The sequence below is a fragment of the Callithrix jacchus genome, chromosome 13 (assembly GCF_049354715.1).
Source record: "Callithrix jacchus isolate 240 chromosome 13, calJac240_pri, whole genome shotgun sequence".
Taxonomy (NCBI): Eukaryota; Metazoa; Chordata; class Mammalia; order Primates; family Cebidae; genus Callithrix; species Callithrix jacchus.
The window spans coordinates 13,550,605-13,572,979 of NC_133514.1; the positions used below are offsets into that span (position 1 = coordinate 13,550,605).

At 39.2% G+C, this 22,375-nt stretch overlaps 1 protein-coding gene across 3 annotated transcripts in view; it reads right to left on the bottom strand.

Moving 5' to 3' along the window:
• ELP3 (elongator acetyltransferase complex subunit 3) overlaps nucleotides 1–22,375 on the bottom strand; it is a 97,136-nt gene that overhangs the window by 30,334 nt on the left and 44,427 nt on the right. For all 3 annotated transcript variants that reach the window (XM_078347176.1, XM_017963662.4, XM_078347175.1), the window contains 3 exons: nucleotides 5,007–5,097; nucleotides 2,393–2,458; nucleotides 599–826 (listed from right to left, as the gene is read on the bottom strand). In XM_078347176.1, coding sequence (XP_078203302.1) covers nucleotides 599–826; nucleotides 2,393–2,458; nucleotides 5,007–5,097 — 385 coding nt within the window. The remainder of the gene's footprint in view (nucleotides 1–598; nucleotides 827–2,392; nucleotides 2,459–5,006; nucleotides 5,098–22,375) is intronic.

Here is a 22,375-nt window from a genome sequence, read left to right on the forward strand (position 1 = left end):
AGTTGACCCATATGAGATTGCCAGTATTAGACATTCTTACTTTCAAAAATTCTAATTGCAGGCTGGGCACAGTGGCTCATGCCTGTAATCTCAGCACTTTGGGAAGCTGAGGTGGGTGGATCACCTGAGGTCAGGAGTTTGAGACCAGCCTGGCAACATGGTGAAATCTCGTCTCTACTAAAAATACAAAAATTAGCTGTGCGTGGTGGTGCACGCCTATAATCCTGGCTACTAGGGATGCTGAGGCAGGAGAATCACTTGAATCTTCAAGGCAGAGGTTGCAGTGAGCCGAGATCACACCACTGCACTCCAGCGTGGGTGACAGGGCGAGACTCTCTCAAAAAAAAACCAATTCCATGTGGTTCAATCTGATATATTCCAAAGGACTGAATCTCAGTTCGCCCTTTTCTCCCAAAAGGGTACAATTTGGAAGGAAAACATCTCCGAACACAATTATGAAATCATCCATTTTGGAGCTGGCTCCTCTGTTTCTACGCTTCTCTTTCTCCTCTCTTCCTCCTCTCTTCACCCCAGGCCTTTTCTATTTTCCTACTTAGGCAGTTTCTTAGACGTCAAATAGAAATGGAATACAGACTACCTGATGCTGAAATTTGGTGGGATCCCGGCTGCTCACAGGGACCACACTTCCATACACGTGCAGCTCTCGGACTATGGAGACACCTCCCCCCAGTTCAAAACGGAAGGTTTCCTCTGAACACTTGCGTAATCGTAGGAGTCCAATCAAAATGTCTTGATCTGGGTCTTCATACGACAAGAATGTTTCCCAGCCGCCATTTGCAACATAATCTCTCCTTACCAATTCAACCTGTTTAGTAAAAGGCCACAAAAAATATTCAGAATTAAAGAACCAAATTCATTTTTGTAATTGTATGTATTGATTTAGGCTAATATCTAGTTAGGGATAAGGAATGAATACTCCCTAATTATGTTTCTTTTTACTTGTCTACTCTCAAATAGCACAAGATTAAAGTTCACACCTTATTCTTGGACTATTATAAAAGGAAAACAACTGTATAATTTCAATACTTGAACTTCATTAACCTTGAGACTCTTACAGAGATCCAACTCAGTAAAGGCTTCCACACATTCGACTCTCCATGAAGAGTCTCCTATGTAAAATTTCACGCCCCGTCACATGTGCAGCTCTCAGGATCACCCCTTTGCCTCAAAACTGTCAGCGGCTGAATGGTCTGCGTTTCATCTTCTAGTCCTTATCACCTCCACTGAAATATATCTTTGGGGAAGAAAAATGTGATGCTGATCACCTGCACCTTGATGAAATTTCCGGGAAGTATGGCACCCACAGGGCACTTAAAATATGCACAATTACGGGCTTAACAGATTAAAGAAAATACAACCATGGAGTGTAGCTTCTGGGGGAAGCTTTGTGGTAGCAGTCTGCACATGCTCTTGGCTCTTCAGCTCACTGTACAAATGGCTCTTGTACGCTGCCTAAAGAGAAGCCATATGTAACAATATGCGTGCACAGAGAAAGGTATACACACGGACATGGCCGCACCCAGAAACACTCAGTAAATGGGCAGAAGGTAACCACAGCAAGATGAACAATTCAGACCAACACACATTCCTTCTCAATAGTGTTTGCTAAATAGCTGAACCGCACAAATTGTGTTGGGTCTACTTTTTCCCCTCAAAAGGTCCTAAATGTGAAAAATGTCAACTAAATAATTCATGCTGAGAACAGAAACATCAATGCAGAGATCATCTGATTCCAGTCTTTCTCAAATGGCGTTCTACAAGACAATCAAATCCTACAGAAAATTTGGCATATAGTTAGACATTATACAAGTATCAGAGAGAAGTTAATTCACTGTATACCACGAATGCCTTAAGGCATGACACTTAATTCTTGTGGCGCCCCTGTAGATAAGGGCTGATCTATTCATTCGCTTATCACCATTGGAAAACCGTTGAACAGTTACACATAAAGAGAGAAGCAGATCATACTATGCCCTTCCCGAACGGAGCCTGTAGTCACAGGGGACTATTTACATTAAATTAATTAAAATTAAATAAAAAATTTAGTTCCTCATTTGTACAAGCCACATTTCAAGCGCTCAGCCATATTGTATAGCTCAGAGCTCAGATCACAGAACATTCCCAACACTGCAGAAAGTTCCATCGGACAGTGCTGGGCTGGAATGAGGTTCAGACTTCGTTTTCCTAACCTGGCTCTTCTAGAATTCTCCTACTTGGCTTTCATGGCTTGGACACTGGTATCTAATCCTCAGTTAGTCTCTGCTCTTAGTTATTCACTTCCGGGGCTCCGCCCTTGGTAAAAACATGTGGGCCCAGGCTTGGCAATGATATAAGGACGGGACCCGGTCCCTTACAAAATGAGGAGACTGACCTGGAATGGCCGTACTTTGTGATGAATTTCTTGGATTCCAACTTCCCTGGTTCTCACATCTCGACACTGTCAAAAAAAGGTGGTGGTGAGGGGCTGCAAATGTAAAACTGGTAACCAATTCAATCTTTATTTTTATTTAAACCTCTCTGCCAAACCCCGGGCTCAAAATTAAGTTTGCACATAACTTACAGTAAAAGATGTGAATTTCAAAATAAAGCCACCTTTAATCAATTTGAGGATGGGGAAACCAGTGTGAGAATGTATCGAGTAGTATTGCTTTTAAAATAAATTTAGAATTCCAAAGAAACAATATATAATATAATCTTAGCAGTAAAGAATGTAAGTCATGAAAGCAAAAAACAGGTTTGCCTGGGGGATATAACTATCTGAAAGTACAATCCAGAAGTGCGCACACAGAAGAGTAAACAGTCAATTCCTAAACTTGTAAAACCCTCTCCATTTTGTGGAATTGAACATTTTTAGCATCACTGTATTTGTATCATTTTAGGAATATCAAAAAAGTACATGTCGAAGATGGCTTTTTTTTTTTTTTTTGCAAGATGGACACTGCGGAAGAAAGGATGACGGGAAGAGAAGGGAGGGGTAGGGATGGGAAGGGAAAAGAAAAGAAAGAGAGAAAGAAAAAGAGAGAAAGAGACAAAGAAAGACAGAGAGAAAAGAACGAACCTAGAGCTATGTATTACGTACTCTGAAGCACAATCACAAATGGCTCTTTGAATATCTGAGGCAGCACAGAGCTACCTGCAGATGATGCCAATGCAATGCCTGGTCTGCATGGCCAACCATCTGTGATGTGGCTCTCGCTTCTATTCCACAACCCACAGTGCATACTATGCTACCAGACATTTACAATGACCAATGCTTTTCATTATTATAAATCCTTGTAATTATTCAATTATACATCACATTCTATGGTGTTATTTCCCCCCAGAGAACAAACTATAAACATTTTTTCCAGTGAGAAAAGATCACGGTAGGAAATTTGATGATGTCACGTAAGCTTTTCTACTAATAGCATATTTATGAAGGACTGCTATACATGTACAGAGTTCCAGGAGAAAAATAAGAGCTCATTATTCAGTTGTAGAAAACTAAAGCTACTTCCATGCCCCAGGAACTAGCTCGAAATAATGCTTTGCTGATGTAGAGTCCATGAATTCCAGTAAACAAAAATTGTACAGAAGATGAAGATGAGAAATCTCTGTAATTATTAATCTACTTAATGTAGCTGCTGGATAGAACTCTAGTAGTTCTAGACATTAGCTAGCATGGGACTGTATTACTATTCCATGTTCTTAATGAACACCTGCATGCTGGGTTTTTTTTGGCATGCTTTTTTAAAGGCAGAGATTGGTGTGTGCTTATTTTCTGCTAAAGATGTTGCCTATAGAAACTAGGTATCTTTTGGCTATGACTGAATTCCAGCCTTTAGACTCAATCCCAGCTTACCTTAACAGTGACTAACAAGGCTTTGAGGGGCAAGGGTTAAAGAAGATGGATTGACAATGAGACTGTTGGGATAAGCAGGCCAGGTCAGTCACCTTGGCCTTCTTCAAGGTCAGTGGCCTTCTTGGAGGTGAGAGGAGGTGGACAACAGGGACAGCTGGAGCCTGGGAGGCACAACAGGCACGCAATCTTATTTGGTGCCATTAATTACCATAAATGCATTTGCTATTTTTCTAGAACATAAAATTGTTCACTTTTTTTTTGGTAGAATAAGCCAATTATGTTCACAAACTCTCCCTTGAACAATTTTCTGAAAAATTTTCTCCATAATAATTTGAGTGAGAGAAGAAAATGTCTTAGGTCCACAAACACCTGTGTATAAATATGTAATCCTTGGAACCATGTCTTTCAAAGTGGGGTCCATGTCTGAACTGGGCATGAGAACCACGTACCTAGTGCTGGATAAAAAACAGGTCAGTCCCATTCCAAGCTACTGATTCAGAATCTCTGAGGGCAGATCTCAGGAGTCAGCCCTTGGTCTCAATACCACTCCTGGTTTATCCCTTCGGCAGCCCTAAGAAGTCCCTGAGCACTGAGTTTCAAACCTTCCTATGACTTAAGAATGTCCCACAGAGACTGTTAAGTTGCAGGTTCTTGGGTTTTTTGTACATCCTGAGCCAGCAGAGAGCTTAGTAAATATCTGTGACCAAAAGAAGGGACTTCAGTGGCCAGAGCGATGGGAGAGTGGTGTATGTGGGGCCACAGGAGTCCTGCTAATTATTTCATGCACATAATCCTTGTCTTTTCAAATGTACTTTCTTTTCAGGAATCACATCTCCTTTTTCTACAGTCAAGAACTGAACACCTAATACTTCAAAAGAAAAACTGGTTTTAGAAACTGGAGTGGAGCATGCAGTTGGCAATCCGAGCAGGCAGAAGGAAGCAGAAGGAAATGAAGGAACAGGAACAGCCTCTGCACCACTGGCTTTAGCTCCAACATGGGCCGGTGACCACGCCCTTCAACATCAGAGGGCTTTCAGACCTGACCCACAAGTCTAGTTTTAGGTGCGATAGTAAAAGAGTCTTTTCCATTTCAGGTTCCGTTTTTTCTCTAAAGCTGCGGCCTGACAGCCCTATTTACTCTTACCTGTATTCCGAGGTCTTTCATTCTTGCAAGTGCCAGCTCTCTCAGGTTACCATGCTCTACTCCTGAGCTGACTAAAGGCATTGGAATATCCCTGTACAGGAGAAAAACATAAGCTATTGCAAAATAGAAATCATTCTCACAACAGTAAGGCAAGGATGTTAAGAAAAAAGGGAAAAAAAAAAAGAACAAAAACAAAAAAAGCAAGAAGCCTATGAAGCAGACCAGGAAATCAGAGGTGAAGCTTCCCACAAGGAGCTCCTCTCGGCCTCAGCTTTCTCATCAAGGAAATTATGATTTTCCCTGACCTCTCGGGGTTTCTGTGAAAGGCGCCTGATGGAAATCACTTTATGAGATGACAGAGTGCTAAACAAATGTCTGAATGCCCAGTAACCATTTGTAAAGGTTTTTTGAGTAAAGAGACATTTGTACCAAGTAAATCAAGAAATACTTTTTTTTTCCTTTACAAAATTTGTTCAACAACATAGCTTACACTTTCCCATACAGCTGCTGAATGACAAGTAACTGGGATGCTCAAAAGCCTTAGCCAGCAACTGGTCTCAAAGAGTCAATCTTTTTTCCCTTGTTTCTCAGAAATCTAAGTTAAAAGTGACAGTACAGTAGAGGAATAACAGCTTGTCTAAAGATAGGAGGAAATAAAATTTATTTCCTGGCATTAATACAGCATAAAGTGCCAGGCATCAACTTCCATCAAAAGCTGAAGTTATGAGTTCCATTTCAGTTGCTCCAACACTCTCCTCCAGACAAAAATCAGTATCTAAAGATAAAACAGTCAACAAAATTGGAGGAATATGCCTGGCACATCTGCTTCCTGTTCAAAGACAAGTCTCTAATTTGTTTTGTCTCCTATTTGGTTGATCAGAGGAAAGATGCAGAGAATATGCCAATTATCTTTTCTTCTCATTTTGCTTTTGAATCAACTTGAGTCTTTTCCTCCTCTTTTCACTTATCCCTTCAAATGTTAAATACAATTAGCTAATTCATCCGTTTGATTTTAATGAGATATTCCTCCAGCAAAAGCATCACAAGCCAATCAATTAGCCTTAAAAGCTACACAAATAAGTCTATTAGGCTTTGGAAGCCAGGAGAGTCACCATAAAAACGCTATAAATCTAAGATAAGTTAAAATTCCTTAAGGCAAAGACACACCGGGGGGTTCAAAGGGAGAGTGACATAAAACATATATATTAGAGTGACCAGAGTTACCATATATGGCTTACTTGCAGTTTTCAGTAAAATAAATTTCTATCTTTGGAGCTATAACTTTCTTAAATATATTTTGAAATTAGTAATCAGGTGAAATTACATGAATGCTATTAAAGAAAAAAATGTGGTTGATTTTGTCAAGAAACATGTGTACATTCTTAAATTTTACTGTTTCAGATTGTACAAACCAAACGTAAAGTCTTCTACATGCCCTTTTTTACCCTAAAATAATTTTTAAAGAACTCGCAAATATATGAATTATTCAATACATGGCTATACATAATATATATACACTTATAAGAAATATGTAAAACTTAAATTTAAAACATTATACTCGGCACAAAATTAATCTGATACAGTCAATGGCAATCAGTGTTAGTGCCCATTACATGACAAATACGGTTAATTCTTGTTATTCATGAGTTACGCTGTTGTGAATACTGAATTAGTGAACACTACAGCATTGTCCACAGGTGGCATACAGTTCGGTTCCTGTGAGCCCCTAAAACATTTTCTTCAACTGATCAATACATAACCTTGTTTTATGTATGTTTCTGTTTAAAGGCACCTTAGTTAACATATAGCTAATTCACTAACATGAGTTCAATGTTAGTGATCAGCTATATGTTAACTCAGGTGCCTATATTTATAGTTATAGAAGCACTATAACTCATGCTTCAAAGCAGCTTATCTAACACATGTAATTTCTCTAAGGCACACAACAGCCTTCTTTCACTTAGGAACACAAGATAGCATCCCAGGACTACACTTGGGGGAGTGTTCCTCTCTATGTCCTTAGTTAATTAAGAAGAAAATTAACGAAGAGGTGCAGGATACCATGGACGGCTGGACATGGAAAGAGAGCAGAGGCCTGAAGGTAGGGCCTCTGTAGGTTGAAGGATGACTGTATGTAGGAAACTGATCACTGAGAAGTTAATTATCCAAAGCACCACAAAATCTCAAACCCTTAAAAGAAGCATCTATTAAACTCCCATCAGCTCTGTTACCATAGGTAGAAAACACAGTTTTAAAGAGTCCCCTTTGTAGAATGGACTCAGAGATAATCCAGGACAACGATGTGTAAGAGACAGGACAACAATGTGTAAGAGACTTGCCAACGGAGCCTACCCAGCCCACAGAAGGGGCTGCAGAACCCATCTCTCAACCAACAGGGCAACTTCCTTCCCTCCATTAGCTCCCCAATCGTAAACAATGCTCTGTTGTCCTGCTCTTATCCTATTGCCCGGTCCCCCTATCCAAATTAAACTTCCCTCCCTACCTTTGAAGAAATTGATTTATTGTTAATACATGTGCACAGCTTTATACTTTCTCTTTTCACTAGCACACAGAAGTCAAAGAATGTCCTACTTTCTAAACACCAACTTTGAAACCTGATAGGGACCACTGTGGACAGGTATTAAACATACGGAATTCATTAATGTGATGAGTGGCAAGGGTAGAAAACATTAACTAAAGCTTCACCTAGACAGACTTGCAATTTACAATCATAAAAAGCTGAGGCACTTTGGAGCTTTAATTTGACATTAGGGAAAACCACCAGGCCCTTCTTTGGTACTTTAAGTTTTCTGCTGGCAAATGACAATTTGGTTAGACAGACTGAGTCTGCCTCATTACAGAAACTAATGAACTTTGCCAATGACATCTACATCCCACAAGGAGTTTCCAGGCTATGAAATCTGGTAAATGAGCATAGTCGGACCTACCTGGATGTTCAGTAATGGTTTCAAAATGAGGATATAAGACCTACACATTAAAAATCATTCATGGTGCTAAGACAATTCTAAGAGAAAATAAGAGTCATTTGAACAAATAGGCAAAAGAATGAAACTGGACCCCTACCTCATATCATATACAAAATTAACTCAAAATGGTTCACAGACCTAAATGTAGTAAGAGCTAAAACTACACAACTCTTAGAATAAAACACAGAAGTAAACTTCATTGCTCCCGAGCTTCTTACGACACCAAAGCACAAGTGACAAAGGACAAGATAGCCTACAAATTAAAGACATCTGTGCTGCAAAGCATACCAATAAAAAACGTGACAAAATGGCTCACAGGATGAGAGTAAATATACGCAAATCACGTGTGTGATAAGGGACTTGTATCTAGAATATATAACAAACTCTTACAACTCAAGAGTTGTAAGACAAAGAACCCAGGTAAAAACAGGCAGAGGAGGGACCTCCAGTTTCTGGTTCTGCATTTAAGGAACTTGAATGTTGCTACTCCACCCGAACAAGTAAAAGGTCAACAGACTGAAAAGTCAGCACCTCTCCTTGGACCTCTAAGAGGGTAAGACAGAAGGCAAACTACCGGCCCTGCGGCTGGAGAGACAGACAGACGAATGCAGGGGGCTGTAGCTTACCAGAGCAGAGACCAGAGACTCCTGAGAGGAAGTCGCGGCTTAACAGAGCAGAGACTCCCGAGTGGAAACTGCTGTGAGAACCAGCGCTAGGGTAAGAAAACCGGAACTCTAACAAGTCTGAGAGTTTAAAACTCTGGATGGACCTAGTCACAGGCCAACTGCTACAATATTGTGAGATTTACCTCCAGCAGCTTGGCCAGGGCCCACATTATAAATATCAGAGATATAAACTCTTCTGCTTCTGGCTGGGAGAAGAGAAAAGAAACCATTTTGAAAAATGCCCCAGCACTATTTTTCTTAACAAGGTCTTCTTCCCACAGGAGAAACTAGTTAACCAGAGCCTAACGACCTGCGGGAAAGAAAGATTCAACTCCTGCCCACTCTAGCTATCCTATCCCATCTAAGGGGGTAGGAAAAACTGAGAAACACTTGTGTCCAGGGTCACAGGGTCACTGAAAAACAGACCTCATCACAGGACTAGAGAACACTTCTCCTCCTCTGATATCTTACCATCAGATTACGATGGGCCTATTTACAGCAATTCCTTTTACCTAGAACGTAATGTGTCTGCCTATTGAGAAAAAATTATAAGGCATACCAAAAGGCAAAAGACACAACTTGAAGAGACAGAGCAAGCATAAGGAATAGACATGGCAGGGATGTTGGAATGATCAGACCAGGAAGTTAAAACAACTATAATTAACATGCTGGAGGCTCTAATGGAAAAGGTAGCTAGCATTTAAGGACAGAGGGAATTTAAGCAGAAAGAAGAAATCCTAAGAAAAACTACAAAGAAATGCTAGATATCAAAAGCGCTTAAACAGAAATAAAGAATGCCTGTGCTGGGCTTATTAGTAGATAGACATGGCTGAGAAAAGAATCTCTAGGCTTGAAATATTATCAAGAGAAACTCTGAAAATGGAAAAGCAAAGGCAACAAAGACTGAAAAAATTGTACAGAATTTCTGAGAGCTGTGGAACAATTACAAAATGTGTCACACAGGCTGGCTATGGTGGCTTCTGCCTATAATCTCAGCACTCTGGAAGGCCACGGCAGGAAGATCATTTGAGCCTAGAAGTTCGTGACCAGCCTAGGCAACACAGTGAGACCACATCCCCATAAAAATTAAAATGATTAGCTGGGTATGGAGGCACAGGCCTGTAGTCCCAATTATTCAGGAGGCTGAGCTAGAGGACAGCCTGGGCAAGAGTGAGACCTTGTCTATAATTAAATAAATAAGTAAAAGGTGTAACATATGTGTAATAAGAACACCAGAAAGAGAAGAAACAAAATAAGAAATATTTGAAACAACAGTGACTGAGAAATTCCCAGAATTAATATCAGACACCAAACCCCTGATCCAGGAAGCTCAGAGAACACCAAACAGGATAAATGCCCCCAAAACCTACACGCAAGCATTTCATTTTCAAACTACAGAAAATAAAAGATAAAGAACATTCCTGAAAGAAGCCGGGGGGTGGGGGAAGCACCTTATGTATAGAGAAAGATAAAAATTACATTCAACTTCTCTTCAGAAACCATGCAAGAAGAGAGTACAGTGAAATATTTCAAGTGTTGATTAGTAAAAAAAGAACCACCACCTACCTAGAATTCTGTACCCTATGAAAGTATTCTTCAAAAAGATAATAAAAGAGTAATAAAGGCTTTCTCAGACAAACAAAAATTGAGGGAATTTGTTGCTAATAGACCTGCCTTGAAAGAAACATTAAAAGAAATTCTTTAGAGAGAAGGGAAATTATATGTCAGAAACTCAGATCTACATAAAGAAAAATGAACAAAAATAAAGGTAAAATAAAAACTTTTATTTTTCTTATTTTAAAATGATCTGAGTTGGTTTAAAATAATAGCAACAATGTATTCAATTATGTATGCTATAGATAGCTTATCTGTGTGTATATACATACATATATACAAATGCTTATTTATGCATGTATTTAAGTGAAATGAATGACAGCAATGACACATGGGACAGGAGGGAGGAATTAGGATTATTTTGTTATTATATCACATTACCTGTGTAGTGGTACAGTGTTATTTGAAAGTGAATTTAGATTAGTTGTAAATGCACATTGCAAATTCTAGGGCAACTACTGGAAAAAGAAGTAAAAAAGGAAGTGTAACTGATTATGATAAGAGAGAAAATAGAATCGTACATAATGCTTAATTAAAAACCACAAAGGGTAGAAAAAGAATGGAAAACAAAAATAGAAACAAAGAACAAAGGCAGTGAAAGCAGTGCTTAGAGGAAAATTTATAGCACTGAATATCTAAAATAAAAAATATAAATTTCCATCTTAGAAAACTATAAAAAGAGAAAAATTAAATCCAAAGTAAGCAGGAGAACATAAATAATAAGAATTAGAGCAGAAATTAATGAAATTGAAACAGAAAATCCACAGAGAAAAAACAATCAATGAAACTAAGAACTGGTTCTTTGAAAAGATCAATGAAAAGCTGATTAGCCACTAGCCAGGCTAAGAAAAAAAAGAGGACAGAAATGCCTAATATCAGAAGTGAAATACGATACATCACTACAGAGCCCATGAACATTAAAAGGATAACAACTGAAGACTATGAACAACTCTATCCCCACAAATTTGATAACCCCAGATGAAATGGATGATTCCTTGAAAGAAATAATCTGCCAAAACTCACAAGAAGAAATATACAATCTTATTAAGACTGTATCACTGGTGAATTCTACCAAACATTTGAGAAAGATTATACCAATTCTCCACAATCTCTTTCAGAGGACAGAAGCAGAGGGAATATTATTTAATATTCTGAACTCATTCTATGAGGCCAGGATCTTTAATAACAAAACCAGACAAAGAACTTATATAAGAAAACTACTGGCTGGGCACGGTGGCTTACACCTGTAATCCCAGCACTTTGGGAGGCCGAGGTGGGTGGATCACAGGTCAAGAGATCAAGACAATCCTGGCCAACATGGTGAAACCCCGTCTCTACTAAAAAAATACAAAAATTAGCTGGGTGTGGTGGCACACGACTGTAGTCCCAGCTACTCTCGAGGCTGAGGCAAGAGAATTGCTTGAACCTGGGAGGCAGAGGTGGCAGTGAGCTGAGATCACACCACTGCACTCCAGCCTGGCGCCTGGCGAAAAAGCGAAACTCTGTCTCAAAAAAAAAAAAGAGAGAGAAAAAAAAAAGAAAACTACTGTCTGAGTCTATTCAAGCTGCTCTAACAAAATACCATAAACTGTTTAGCTTATGAACAACAGAAATTTATTTCTTCCAGGTCTGGTGGCTGAGATTAAGGTACTGGCAGATTCGGTGTCTGGTGAGGGCCCACTTTCTAACAGATGGTGCCTGCTTGCTGTGTCTCATATGAGGGAAGGAATGAGGCAGCTCTCTGGGGCTTCTTTTATTGAGTAACTAATTCCATTCATGAGGGCTCTGCCTTCATAAATTAATCACCTCCCAAAAGGATTTCAACACATTTTTGTGTGTGTGAGGGAGGAACAAACATTCAGATCATAGCAACTACAGCCCAACATCTCTCATGAATATAGATGCAAAAATCCTCAACAAAATATTAGCAAATGAAATCCAATGTATCAAATGCATAAAAAGAACTATACATTGAAACCAAGTGGGATTTATTACAATTCATCAAACAATGAGCTAAAGTAGAAAAATCTCACCATCATATTAGTAGATACAGAAAGCACTTTTGACAAAATCCAACACCCACTCACGATAAAAGCTCTCAGTAAAGTAGCAATAAAGGGGAACTTCCTCAACTTGATAAAGAGTGTCTAAAAATGTCTATTGGTAACACCATGCTTAATAGTATCCAGTGAGAAAGTCTTTATTCTCACTCGATGTGTCCAGTGTTTCCTCATGACCAGAGTGAGGCCATGAAATCTCGGCAGGAATACTACAGAAACGATGCCCCATGTCAGTGAATCATATCGAAAGGCATGCTATATTGACCTGCTGCATTACAGGATCCCCTGGTCAAGGCCGTCTGCCAGTTATCTCCACCGTGGTCACCATTTCCCCCTTCACATCTGAGCAATATTTCATGGGGAGAAATGTCAATATCATGACAACATCCTGTTCCTCAACAAAATTCCAACTACTGGTCTCACGTCGACTGATGACTCCTGTCTCTATCACCTTTCCTATCATGGTTGCCAGTGACTATTTCTACCATCCTTTCTATATTTACTAATTGACCTTGTATGTAAGGAAGACTTTTCCCTTCTTTCTTACCTATTCATTTATGTGTATCAGTATAAACTCATGGATTCCTATATTATACAAGGTATCTAATATTAACATTATTTTGAGGCTGACATTAGATTTTGCCAGCGGGTATGCATTCAAGCTGGTTTCTGGGTCCTTCTGACATGAACCCTGTTATTCTTTGGTTATTTACTTACTCTCTGGAACAAGATGTTCTATGTTTATCCTGTATATTTGCTGCCCCAGCCCTGGAAATGGCCATTTTTCCAAGCTTGGAGTCCTATTAGTGGAGAGTAGTACTTAGAAACTATGATCCGGGGATTCACTGTCTTCATCACTGCTGGGGTGTCACTGCCTCTACAACTTCTCAATATACACTACTAAGAAATATATGCATGCACACACACATACACACCCAGACATGTATTTATATATATATATAAACATACATGCTATAACCATTTCTAAATATAAATTTTTAAACCCGTAAGTTCATATTGATAATTTCAATACTAACATGGTACCTTGGCATTCTTTTCAGCTTTCACCTTTTAAGTGTTTGTAAATCCCTTCGGGGAGTGAGAAAGCTGGCTCTCCTTATCTTTAGAACATCTACTCATTGGCTAAATCAAATAACTTCTTTGCTCGCTGTAACCAATCTCCCAACAACTGCAGTTGCCATCTCTGCACTCCCTCCCCTTACCTCTGCACAGGTCAGGTGCCAGGCATGCTGTGGGGGCGCTGTCTCCACAAGCAGTGGGAAGATGGGAAGGCAAGGGGAGATGAGCTCTACAAATATTTTAATAACAAACTGGTACTTTTAAAAGACATGAACATTTTGATAAAAGTAAACTCTCTAGGGAAGGTTTTACACTGTTGGTAAGGAGAACTATCTGACAGAAAATTCACAGAATATGTGAGGCCCAGTGCAAAATGAGAACATGAGAGTCCTTGTGAAAAAATTACTAATAATTTCAAGATGGTGACAGCAGAGCATTAAACCAAGTGCAAGACACTATGAGATGGCATGGGTCACGTGCCCTTGAAGCTGGCCCTGATTACCAGAGAGCATGAGTTGAGTCAGTCACCACTTGACGACACAGGGATTTATGCTGATGCTGACAGTTCACAAATGTCCTTAAATTTACGTCTGCCACTACGAGAATGCAACATGGCTTGAATGGTCTTTGGTAGTATCGTGCCGGGAGAATACCAGATGGAAGTTTTTCCTCATTAAGGAACAGAAATGTGGTAATTGGCAGTTTCAGTGACAAAGTCTTTTTCACTGAAAATGAAAAGAGATAATTCTGTGTATACTGACATGTTCAATGGACAAAGTACTGCAGTGAGCAATGGGGACTACATAAGTAGGCATTGTTAACGTCTTCAGGAGCTGAAAACCTAGATGAGATTACTGACCAGCTGAGCTTGCTCCATTCATCTAGGAAGGAGTTAAGATTATTTTCAGGTTTCTCCATTTGATTCAATCTAAGATTATTTTCAGGTTTCTCCATTCGATTCAATCTAGTTCCACTTTCTTGGCTAGAAGACCAATTACACACGAGAATATTCACTGTTTCTATGTCAATAGGTAATATTTCAAGCTTAGAGGTGCTGATATTTGCAATTTGCCCATCAGAAACCTCTCAAGTGATGTCTAGACCTTTTTTTTTTTTGCCTGCAGTTGCTCATACTTCAGAAACATGTTTTGGTTGCAAAGTGGTATTCCTATTCTAATGTCTCACCATGATTTAAATATCACATCAAGGCAGACAGCTGTCAAATAGCCTGAGGGCAGCAACAGTTTAATGTGGCTCCATCATGTGTCTAAATAGAATTTTACATTTAATCATTGACTGCACCCTTCAGGGCCAAAACACAGAATCTTCTATTAGAATGCTGCTCCATAAAAACACCCCGTAAGATGTTACTGACTCAACTGTCATATAACTAAAAAGTATACATAGTGTTTAGAAAAAGGTGAGGGGTAGGGCAGGGTGGGGAAAATAACCAAATTAAACATCAAGTAATCTATCAGTTAAATACAGTAAAATTTAAAAAGTGTTAAGTGTTACGTTCTCAAATTGTCTTCCTTTCCTTTGTTCTCCCTTCTGATACCTGCCTAAAAACAGTTCCTTGTACACATAAACCTTATAAGTTCAGCTTCACCAGTCAACATTGTGTTGCCTGTAACTGGTGGAAGCTGCCACTAGGTGAACCTCCATAGATAGAGGGTAGGCAGATTTTCTAAAGGCACAGAACAGAAAGACACAAATGATTTTCCTTTATAATAATTTAAAACAAAACAAATAAACTATAATTATTAAAAATCATCTGGACTAAATATCCTGGGAGACTTTTCGCCTTTGCCAGTGGTTTCTTCCTAGCAAGTCATAACTGATTAATACCAAATTAAGCAGAGCCAGGGTGCTTACCTGCAGTCTGAGCCTACTAGCAATTTTCCACATTCTCAGAATTGCTCTAAAACTTTAAGGCTGAAGCTAGGAAAAAACATTGCTGAGTAAAAACCTCGTGACTCTCTTCTCAAATCAGAAAGTTTCTCAGCCACTTGACATTGTATAAACGCTCAGTGTTTATACATACACATTTGCCTATAATGTTTAAGTTACCAACTAACATTTTCCTGAGCACTTTTATTTCAAAATTTTACATCTAGCTTTTGATACGGGTTTCTTTTTTCTTCTTTTTTTTGAGACAGAGTCTCGCTCTGTCACCTACGCTAGAGTGCAGAGGTACGATCTTGACTCACTGCAACCTCTGCCTCCCAGCAATTTTCCTGCGTTAGCCTCCCAAGTAGCTGGGATTACAGGTGCCTGCCACCATGCCCAGCTAACTTTTTTGTCTTTTTAGTAGAGACAGGGTTTTACCATGTTGGCCAGGCTATTCTTTTTAACTCCTGACCTCAGGTGATCTGCCTGCCTTGGCCTCCCACTGTGCCCGGCCTGATACAAGTTTCTTTCTAAAAGTCCAGACATACCAAATTCTAGTTATATCTGAATATAAATTTTAAAACACTTTGAAATGGAATTTCAGGTTTAGTTTTGCTTTTGTTATTGTTGTTGGAGACAGGGTCTCTGTTGCCAAGGCTGGAGTGCAGTGGAGTAATCAAATCTTACTGCAGCCTCGACCTCCCATGCTCAAGCAGTCCTCCCACCTCAGCTACTAATCCTCCCAGTAGCTGCGACTACAGGCATATGCCACCACACCTGGATAATTTTTTTAATGTTTTTATTTTTTGGTAGAGTTGGGGTTTCACCATGTTGCCCAAGCTGGTCTTGAACTCCTAGGCTCAAGTGATCTACCTGGCTCGGCCTCCCAAAGTGCTCGGATTATATATGTGAGCCACTGTGCCTGGCCAAATTTAAGGCTTTTAAATAGAGATAAGAAGCTGTTTCACTAGAACACAGCTATCAAATTGTGATTATGTGCTAAGTGTCCTATATGAACATGAATGTGGCTTCTTGGTTTCCTAGTCTCCTATTTGTCTGGATGAGAGAAAAGAATTCAAAATGAGGCAACATGTATGAACTTGTTTTGAGCTTTCTCAATAAAAAGACAATATTTATAATCCAAATTTCATGACTGGCAAATTAAATATAAACAGACAACTGATGTAAGAAGAAACACAAATAACCAGTTACAAGGGAAACTAGGAAAATGCAAATTAATATCCTTAATTAAATAAAATTAAAAAACTATAAAGCATCCAGTTCTGTAGAGGTTGTGACAAAACCAGTAAATGTTTACTCTAAACTGGTAGAATCCCTTTGGAAAACCGTATCAATATTCATAGCAAAAACTGTACCACTTATTTATTTTCCCCTTGTTCCAGAGAGGATTTAAGAAGTATAACAATGAAAAGATGCTTAGATCCTTGACCATGGGTAATCCTTCTCCCAGATTACACTACTGTAAGAGATTACTTCAATAGCAGCACAAAGTTCTAGGTACATGAATTTTAGCTATAGTGGAGGCCAGGATAATGAGTTTTAAAACAGGAAGAAAAAAAATAAAAAAAGCTGGAAGCAGCCTAAATGTCTAACGACGCAGTTTTCCGAATAAGACAAATTAAAATTGCGGAGTACTATGCTGCCATTCAGTTCATAACCATGAAGGTTATTCTAAATCCTTAACAAGAAATGGAACAAGAAAGTGGCAACAGCAAATTTGCCAGCGTATAAAATATACTAATATGTAAAGATGTATCCCAACTTTATAAGGAAAGTTTTGGAAGAATAATGTTAACCTGTTACTAATACACACATTGAAAGTGGTTTAGTAGTGTTACAGAGAACACATTATCTTGCTCATGTAAATAGAATATTTTATGGCTAGAAATCAGAAAGAAAACATAAGTTCTGGATAATTAGTAATATGCTACAGACTGTTGGGGGAAAAAGTATAAAATCACATGATCAAAAAAGAAGTGTATGAGGTCATGGAGTGGTGGTACCCAGCAGAAAACCAACATAAGACACTGGCTACAACAGAAAATCTCAGACGCCACCTTAGTACTACATAAGCCTAGTCTAAAATTTCAGTGGTTTCAGTGGCTGTTGAGAATAAAAAGCAAGTGGCAATATAAAATAAATCTGAATCATTTTTCAGTGTGGTATATATAAAGAAAATGCGGAGATAAGAATGGGTAAAAAGGAAGTAGCAAAATATAATAAATATATGAATGAGTTCTTATGCAGGCAGTCACAGTAACAGTTTAGTAAGACTCAATGCAAAACATAAAGTAACATAATGTATCTCAGGGAATTCTCCCCATGCTTACAAAAAAGTAAATGCTTTAAAGAACCTCAGTCCACAGTAATCTACATTAAAAAAATGAATTCTAATAGAAACGTGTATAACGACAAGTATCAGTTACATATCAAGAACACCAAAATACATCGAAAATAGAATAAAACAAAATGGAAAATACTATAAAGATATTAGTCTTTGTACTAAAAAATCTAGCAAATGATCATATTCAAAGTTAAGTTATCAGTCCTAAAGAATCAAAACCTGACATCACAGCTAGAGTCTGGATGACTCTCTTCACCAATGGCATTTACTGTGTTAGGAACTGAGTCATCACTATCTTCAAACAATAAACTGTCCTCAGACTCACCAAGGACATTACTAATGCCACATTTTGAAAGAGATTTCACCACTGCTCATCTCACAGTAGTCCATTGTTTTAATCCACCCACACACACGTGAATCCTCGAGCGTACATGTACCACTCCTCACTCACAAGCTCCGTAAGTGATGTACGGATAGAGGAATATAGGCGACAGTTGGGCCTCTTGGAATTAGAGCTTGTGGACTCTCCTATGGGCCAGTTCTCCCTAGGAGAACTGTAAAGGGGTCATGTCAGAAGAACCGAGAACAGCTCGGTTTCCTTAACAGGCCTCAAGTTGCTTATTCGTAATGTCATGCCTTTCTTATCATATGGTCTTTTGGTTGTATCATATACGTGTTCTCCACTCTTCCTGTCACCACTCCTTTACATTTCTCCTATAGAGACTATCTGCTGCCCTTGTTTTCTTCAAGTCCTCATCTTCTCAGCTGGTGGTAGGCCAGCATAATGTCCCATAGTGGTATTTCATAAAGTCTGTAAAATTAAGCTTTTAATGTTATAGCAATGTCTTTGCTACTTTTGACTCACTGGTTACAGCAGAAAGAAATTTCAAGCTGAAAATGCAGGGAGAAAATGCAAATTCTTCAACTGATTGCCTGTGTGATCCATGCCTTGTTACTTTCAGTATTTCTGGATGTGAAATTGCTATCTATTCTGTGCTGTCTGTTGCCATGCTCTGCGGCTGAGAATCCGCATCTTCACTGCTCTCCGGTTTCTTGAGTCAGTTATAATACATGCAAATGATCTTTTTCTTTTGTCTCTGTGAATGCTATTTACTGCATCTTTGTCATCCAATGTATTAGATTTTGAAACAATTACAAAGTCACACAAAAAGTCCCAAGTGCAGCACAAATAATTATTTTCCTCAGCTATTTGAAAGTCATTTGCAAATAAGATGTCCCAACGCCCTGAGAATACTTTCAATGCTTCCTACAACCCTATTCTCTTGCATAACCACAATAGAACAATCAAAATGAGGATGTTAACATGGATACTTCACTAGTGTCAACTGCTAGACCCCACCTGAATTTCCCTAGTATCCCAGTAAAGTCCTTCCCAGCAAAATGACCCAGTTCAGAACCTTGTGTTGTATTTGTCATGTCTCTGTAGTCTCTCGCAAGTTGGAACTCCTTTCTTGATCCTGATACTTTGAAGATTACGGGACATTTATGCTTTAGAATATTCCTCCATTTTGTTTTGTATAACGTTTCCTGACTATTGGATTCAGATTGTGAAGTTCTAGCTCAGTAACACAGAAGTGATGCTATGTTCTCATATCCTCTAACAGGCAGCCTAGAACTGTGATTTGTCCTATTACTGATACCGTTCACTTTGATCAGCTGCCAGGTTTTCCCCACTGTTAAGTTATTCTCTTCCACTCTGTGATTGTTAAGTATGGTAGCGGAGATACTCTGAAACTATGTACAGTCGGAAGTTGGTTCTAGTTCTGTTAGTAGGCAGTAAGTAGTCAGTAGGTAGTGACATTCTACAAAGTGCCACCAACACACTTATATTGAATATTGAACAGTTGCTCCCAGGGGAAACACAAGATTAGGTTCCTATGAAGCTCTGGTCACAATATTTTTGTCAATCTATTAATACATAACCTTGTTTTATTTGTGTTTCTGTTTAAACACATCTTATTTTATATATATTGTTGACTCATGAACACAGAACTCATGGTCAACAGCTCAGCACTCATGCCTGAACAAAGCTTACAGAACACGTGTTTTCTCCAGGGGCACGTCACAGCCTTCCTGCATTAGAAGCAACAGCCAGCCCTTCAGCACTATGCTTGGTGGCCACACTAAGCTGCAAAACCTGAACGAACTGCACAAAACTTTGAAAAACGTGGCACAAAACAGACTGCAAAAAGGACACTGGCTCCCAGTGCTGAAACGAGAAGGCAGAGCACCACCTGTTTGACCTCAGCTGGTGACACGCTGGGCAACTCAAATTTTTCACTGCTTTCCACATGTCCAAGAATGACTGTGGAAATACCAGTATTGGATTTGAGTCACGAATTTTAGTGAGTAGGAAAATTTGCAAATAAGTAATCTGAGAATGATGAAGACTGACTGCAAATATGATAGTTCTGAATCACACTTACAATTAATTTAATTATGTATATTGGTATAAACTTGTGGATTCCTATTTTATTCAGCTGGTTATACTCTGTTAATATCAACATTTATTTTGATGCTCAAATTGTCCCAGATTTGGCCAATGGGAGCCCTTTAAGGCAGCTTCCCCTTTCTTCTTTGAACACTTTCTTACTTTCTGGCACAAGAGGTTCCTTTTAGTGATGGAGAGTACTTAGAGACCAAGATCTGGAAACCAGGTGTGCTCACTGGAAACTAGGTGTACTCATTGCTATAACACACACACACACACACACACACACATTATATTTATAGTTGTCCCTTGGTATCCAAAGGGGATTGGTTTCAGGACTCCCATGGATACCAAAATCTATGGATGCTCAAGTCCCTTCTATAACATGATACAGTATTTGCATATAACCTATGCACATCCTCTTGTATACTTTAAATCACCTCTAGATCACTTTTTTTTTTTTCTGAGATGGAGTTTTGCTCTTATTGTCCAGGCTGGAGTGCAATGGTATGATCTCAGCTCACTGCAACCTCTGCCTCCCAGGTTCAAGTGATCCTCCAGCCTCAGCCTCCTGAGTAGCTGGAATTACAGGCGCCAGCCACCACAACCAGCTAATTTTTCTATTTTTAGTAGAGACAGGGTTTCAACATGTTGGCTGGGCCGGTCTCGAACTCCTGACCTCAGATGATCCACCTACCTCGGTCTCCCAAAGTGCTAGGATTACAGGCGTGAGCCACCATGTCTGGCCTCTAGATTACTTATTGATATCAAATACACTGTAAATACTATACCTAGTTGTTATACTGTATTGTTTAGGGAGTAATGGCAAGAAGAAAAATCTGCACATGTTCAGCACAGATGCAACAACCACCCACTGTTTTTTTCTGAATATTTTCCATCTGTGGTGGGTTGAATTTCAAAAATACAGAATCTGAGGACAGAGAGGGCCAACTGTGTTGTTATTCACTACATTTACACTTATTTCTACATCTACCTATATGTTGGAAACTATGAGTTCACACCAATATCTCCTATTCCAAAACACCATAGCACTCACACTAATTTTCTTCTTTTTCAACATTTGTAACTGACTTCTAAGATAACAAAAAACTTAGCACCCATTATCCTTAATATATCTGCTGATTAGATTATTTCCATGTAAGTAATGGAGTTTTTCTTACTGTCTCCTCTTCTGCATATATCTGAGGCATACCCCTAGAGGATGTACAGCTCTGACATTCTGTACCAGATCTGCCCTCAGTGGGAATGAATGCCCTTTTTGCTACATTCAGACTTCAACAGCCTGCACCATGCCTCTGCCTCCTGCAGGTGACACGTTCCCACCCTGCTCTGGACCCTGTGGTTCCCTGCTTCCTGTACGTGGACACTTATGCTGCTCAGCACCACCTAATGTCTTTTGGACTGAATTGCTTCAGAAGGGTTGAACAACAAGGGGAAGGGCCATGCAAGCAGTCTCCACAGTTGATTTTTCTATTAAAATCTCCTTAGTATTCTTAAGTGTATTTATAAAAATAGAGAGCATCAGGCAATTTGGATCCTGGAGTTTGGCCAGTGATTTAAAAACTGTGAGAAATTAGTGTGCAGCAGACGTATCCTGTAAATGCCCTTTGACCTTCAAGCAAGGCCATTACTTTGTATCCTTGATAATTTTCCTTAACTAGTTAATACTGCCCGTTTGCAGTGTTCACTGCTTTACGTGATCAGTCACACAGTTTCTGTGCCCAGTGGAGGCCTGCTCTAGCAGCTGACTGTAACGCATTTGCAGCCTCCTTCTGGCCTTGCATTTGTAATACTGGAACCTGAGAAGTTTTTGGCAAGGTGGTGGGACTGTGCCTTAGTTATCAGCAAATACAGGATTGGCTTTGTTAGGATTGCATACTACAGGTAACTTTATCGCTTCAAAAAGTTTTCTTCAATGTTACGTTATGTTTCTATTATATATGTCTGTCTGTCTGTCTGTAGTATGTATGTATCCATGTATAAATAGGTAAATAAGGTTCCTGACTGCAAATGAGATCTACTTTCTCTTTCCTAGGAAGAAAACAGTTCAGATTATTCTATTTTCTTCATGTCATTAGAAATATGTTGCCCTTTCTCCAAATTCACATTAATATCTGTAAAGAATGACTGTTCCTACTTTTTCTTTCAGAAGCTCTGGAACAGACGGCACACATGGCCACACTTCTTATGCTCACATCCATTACTGCATCTAGACGGAAGCAGATCTGGAAGAGG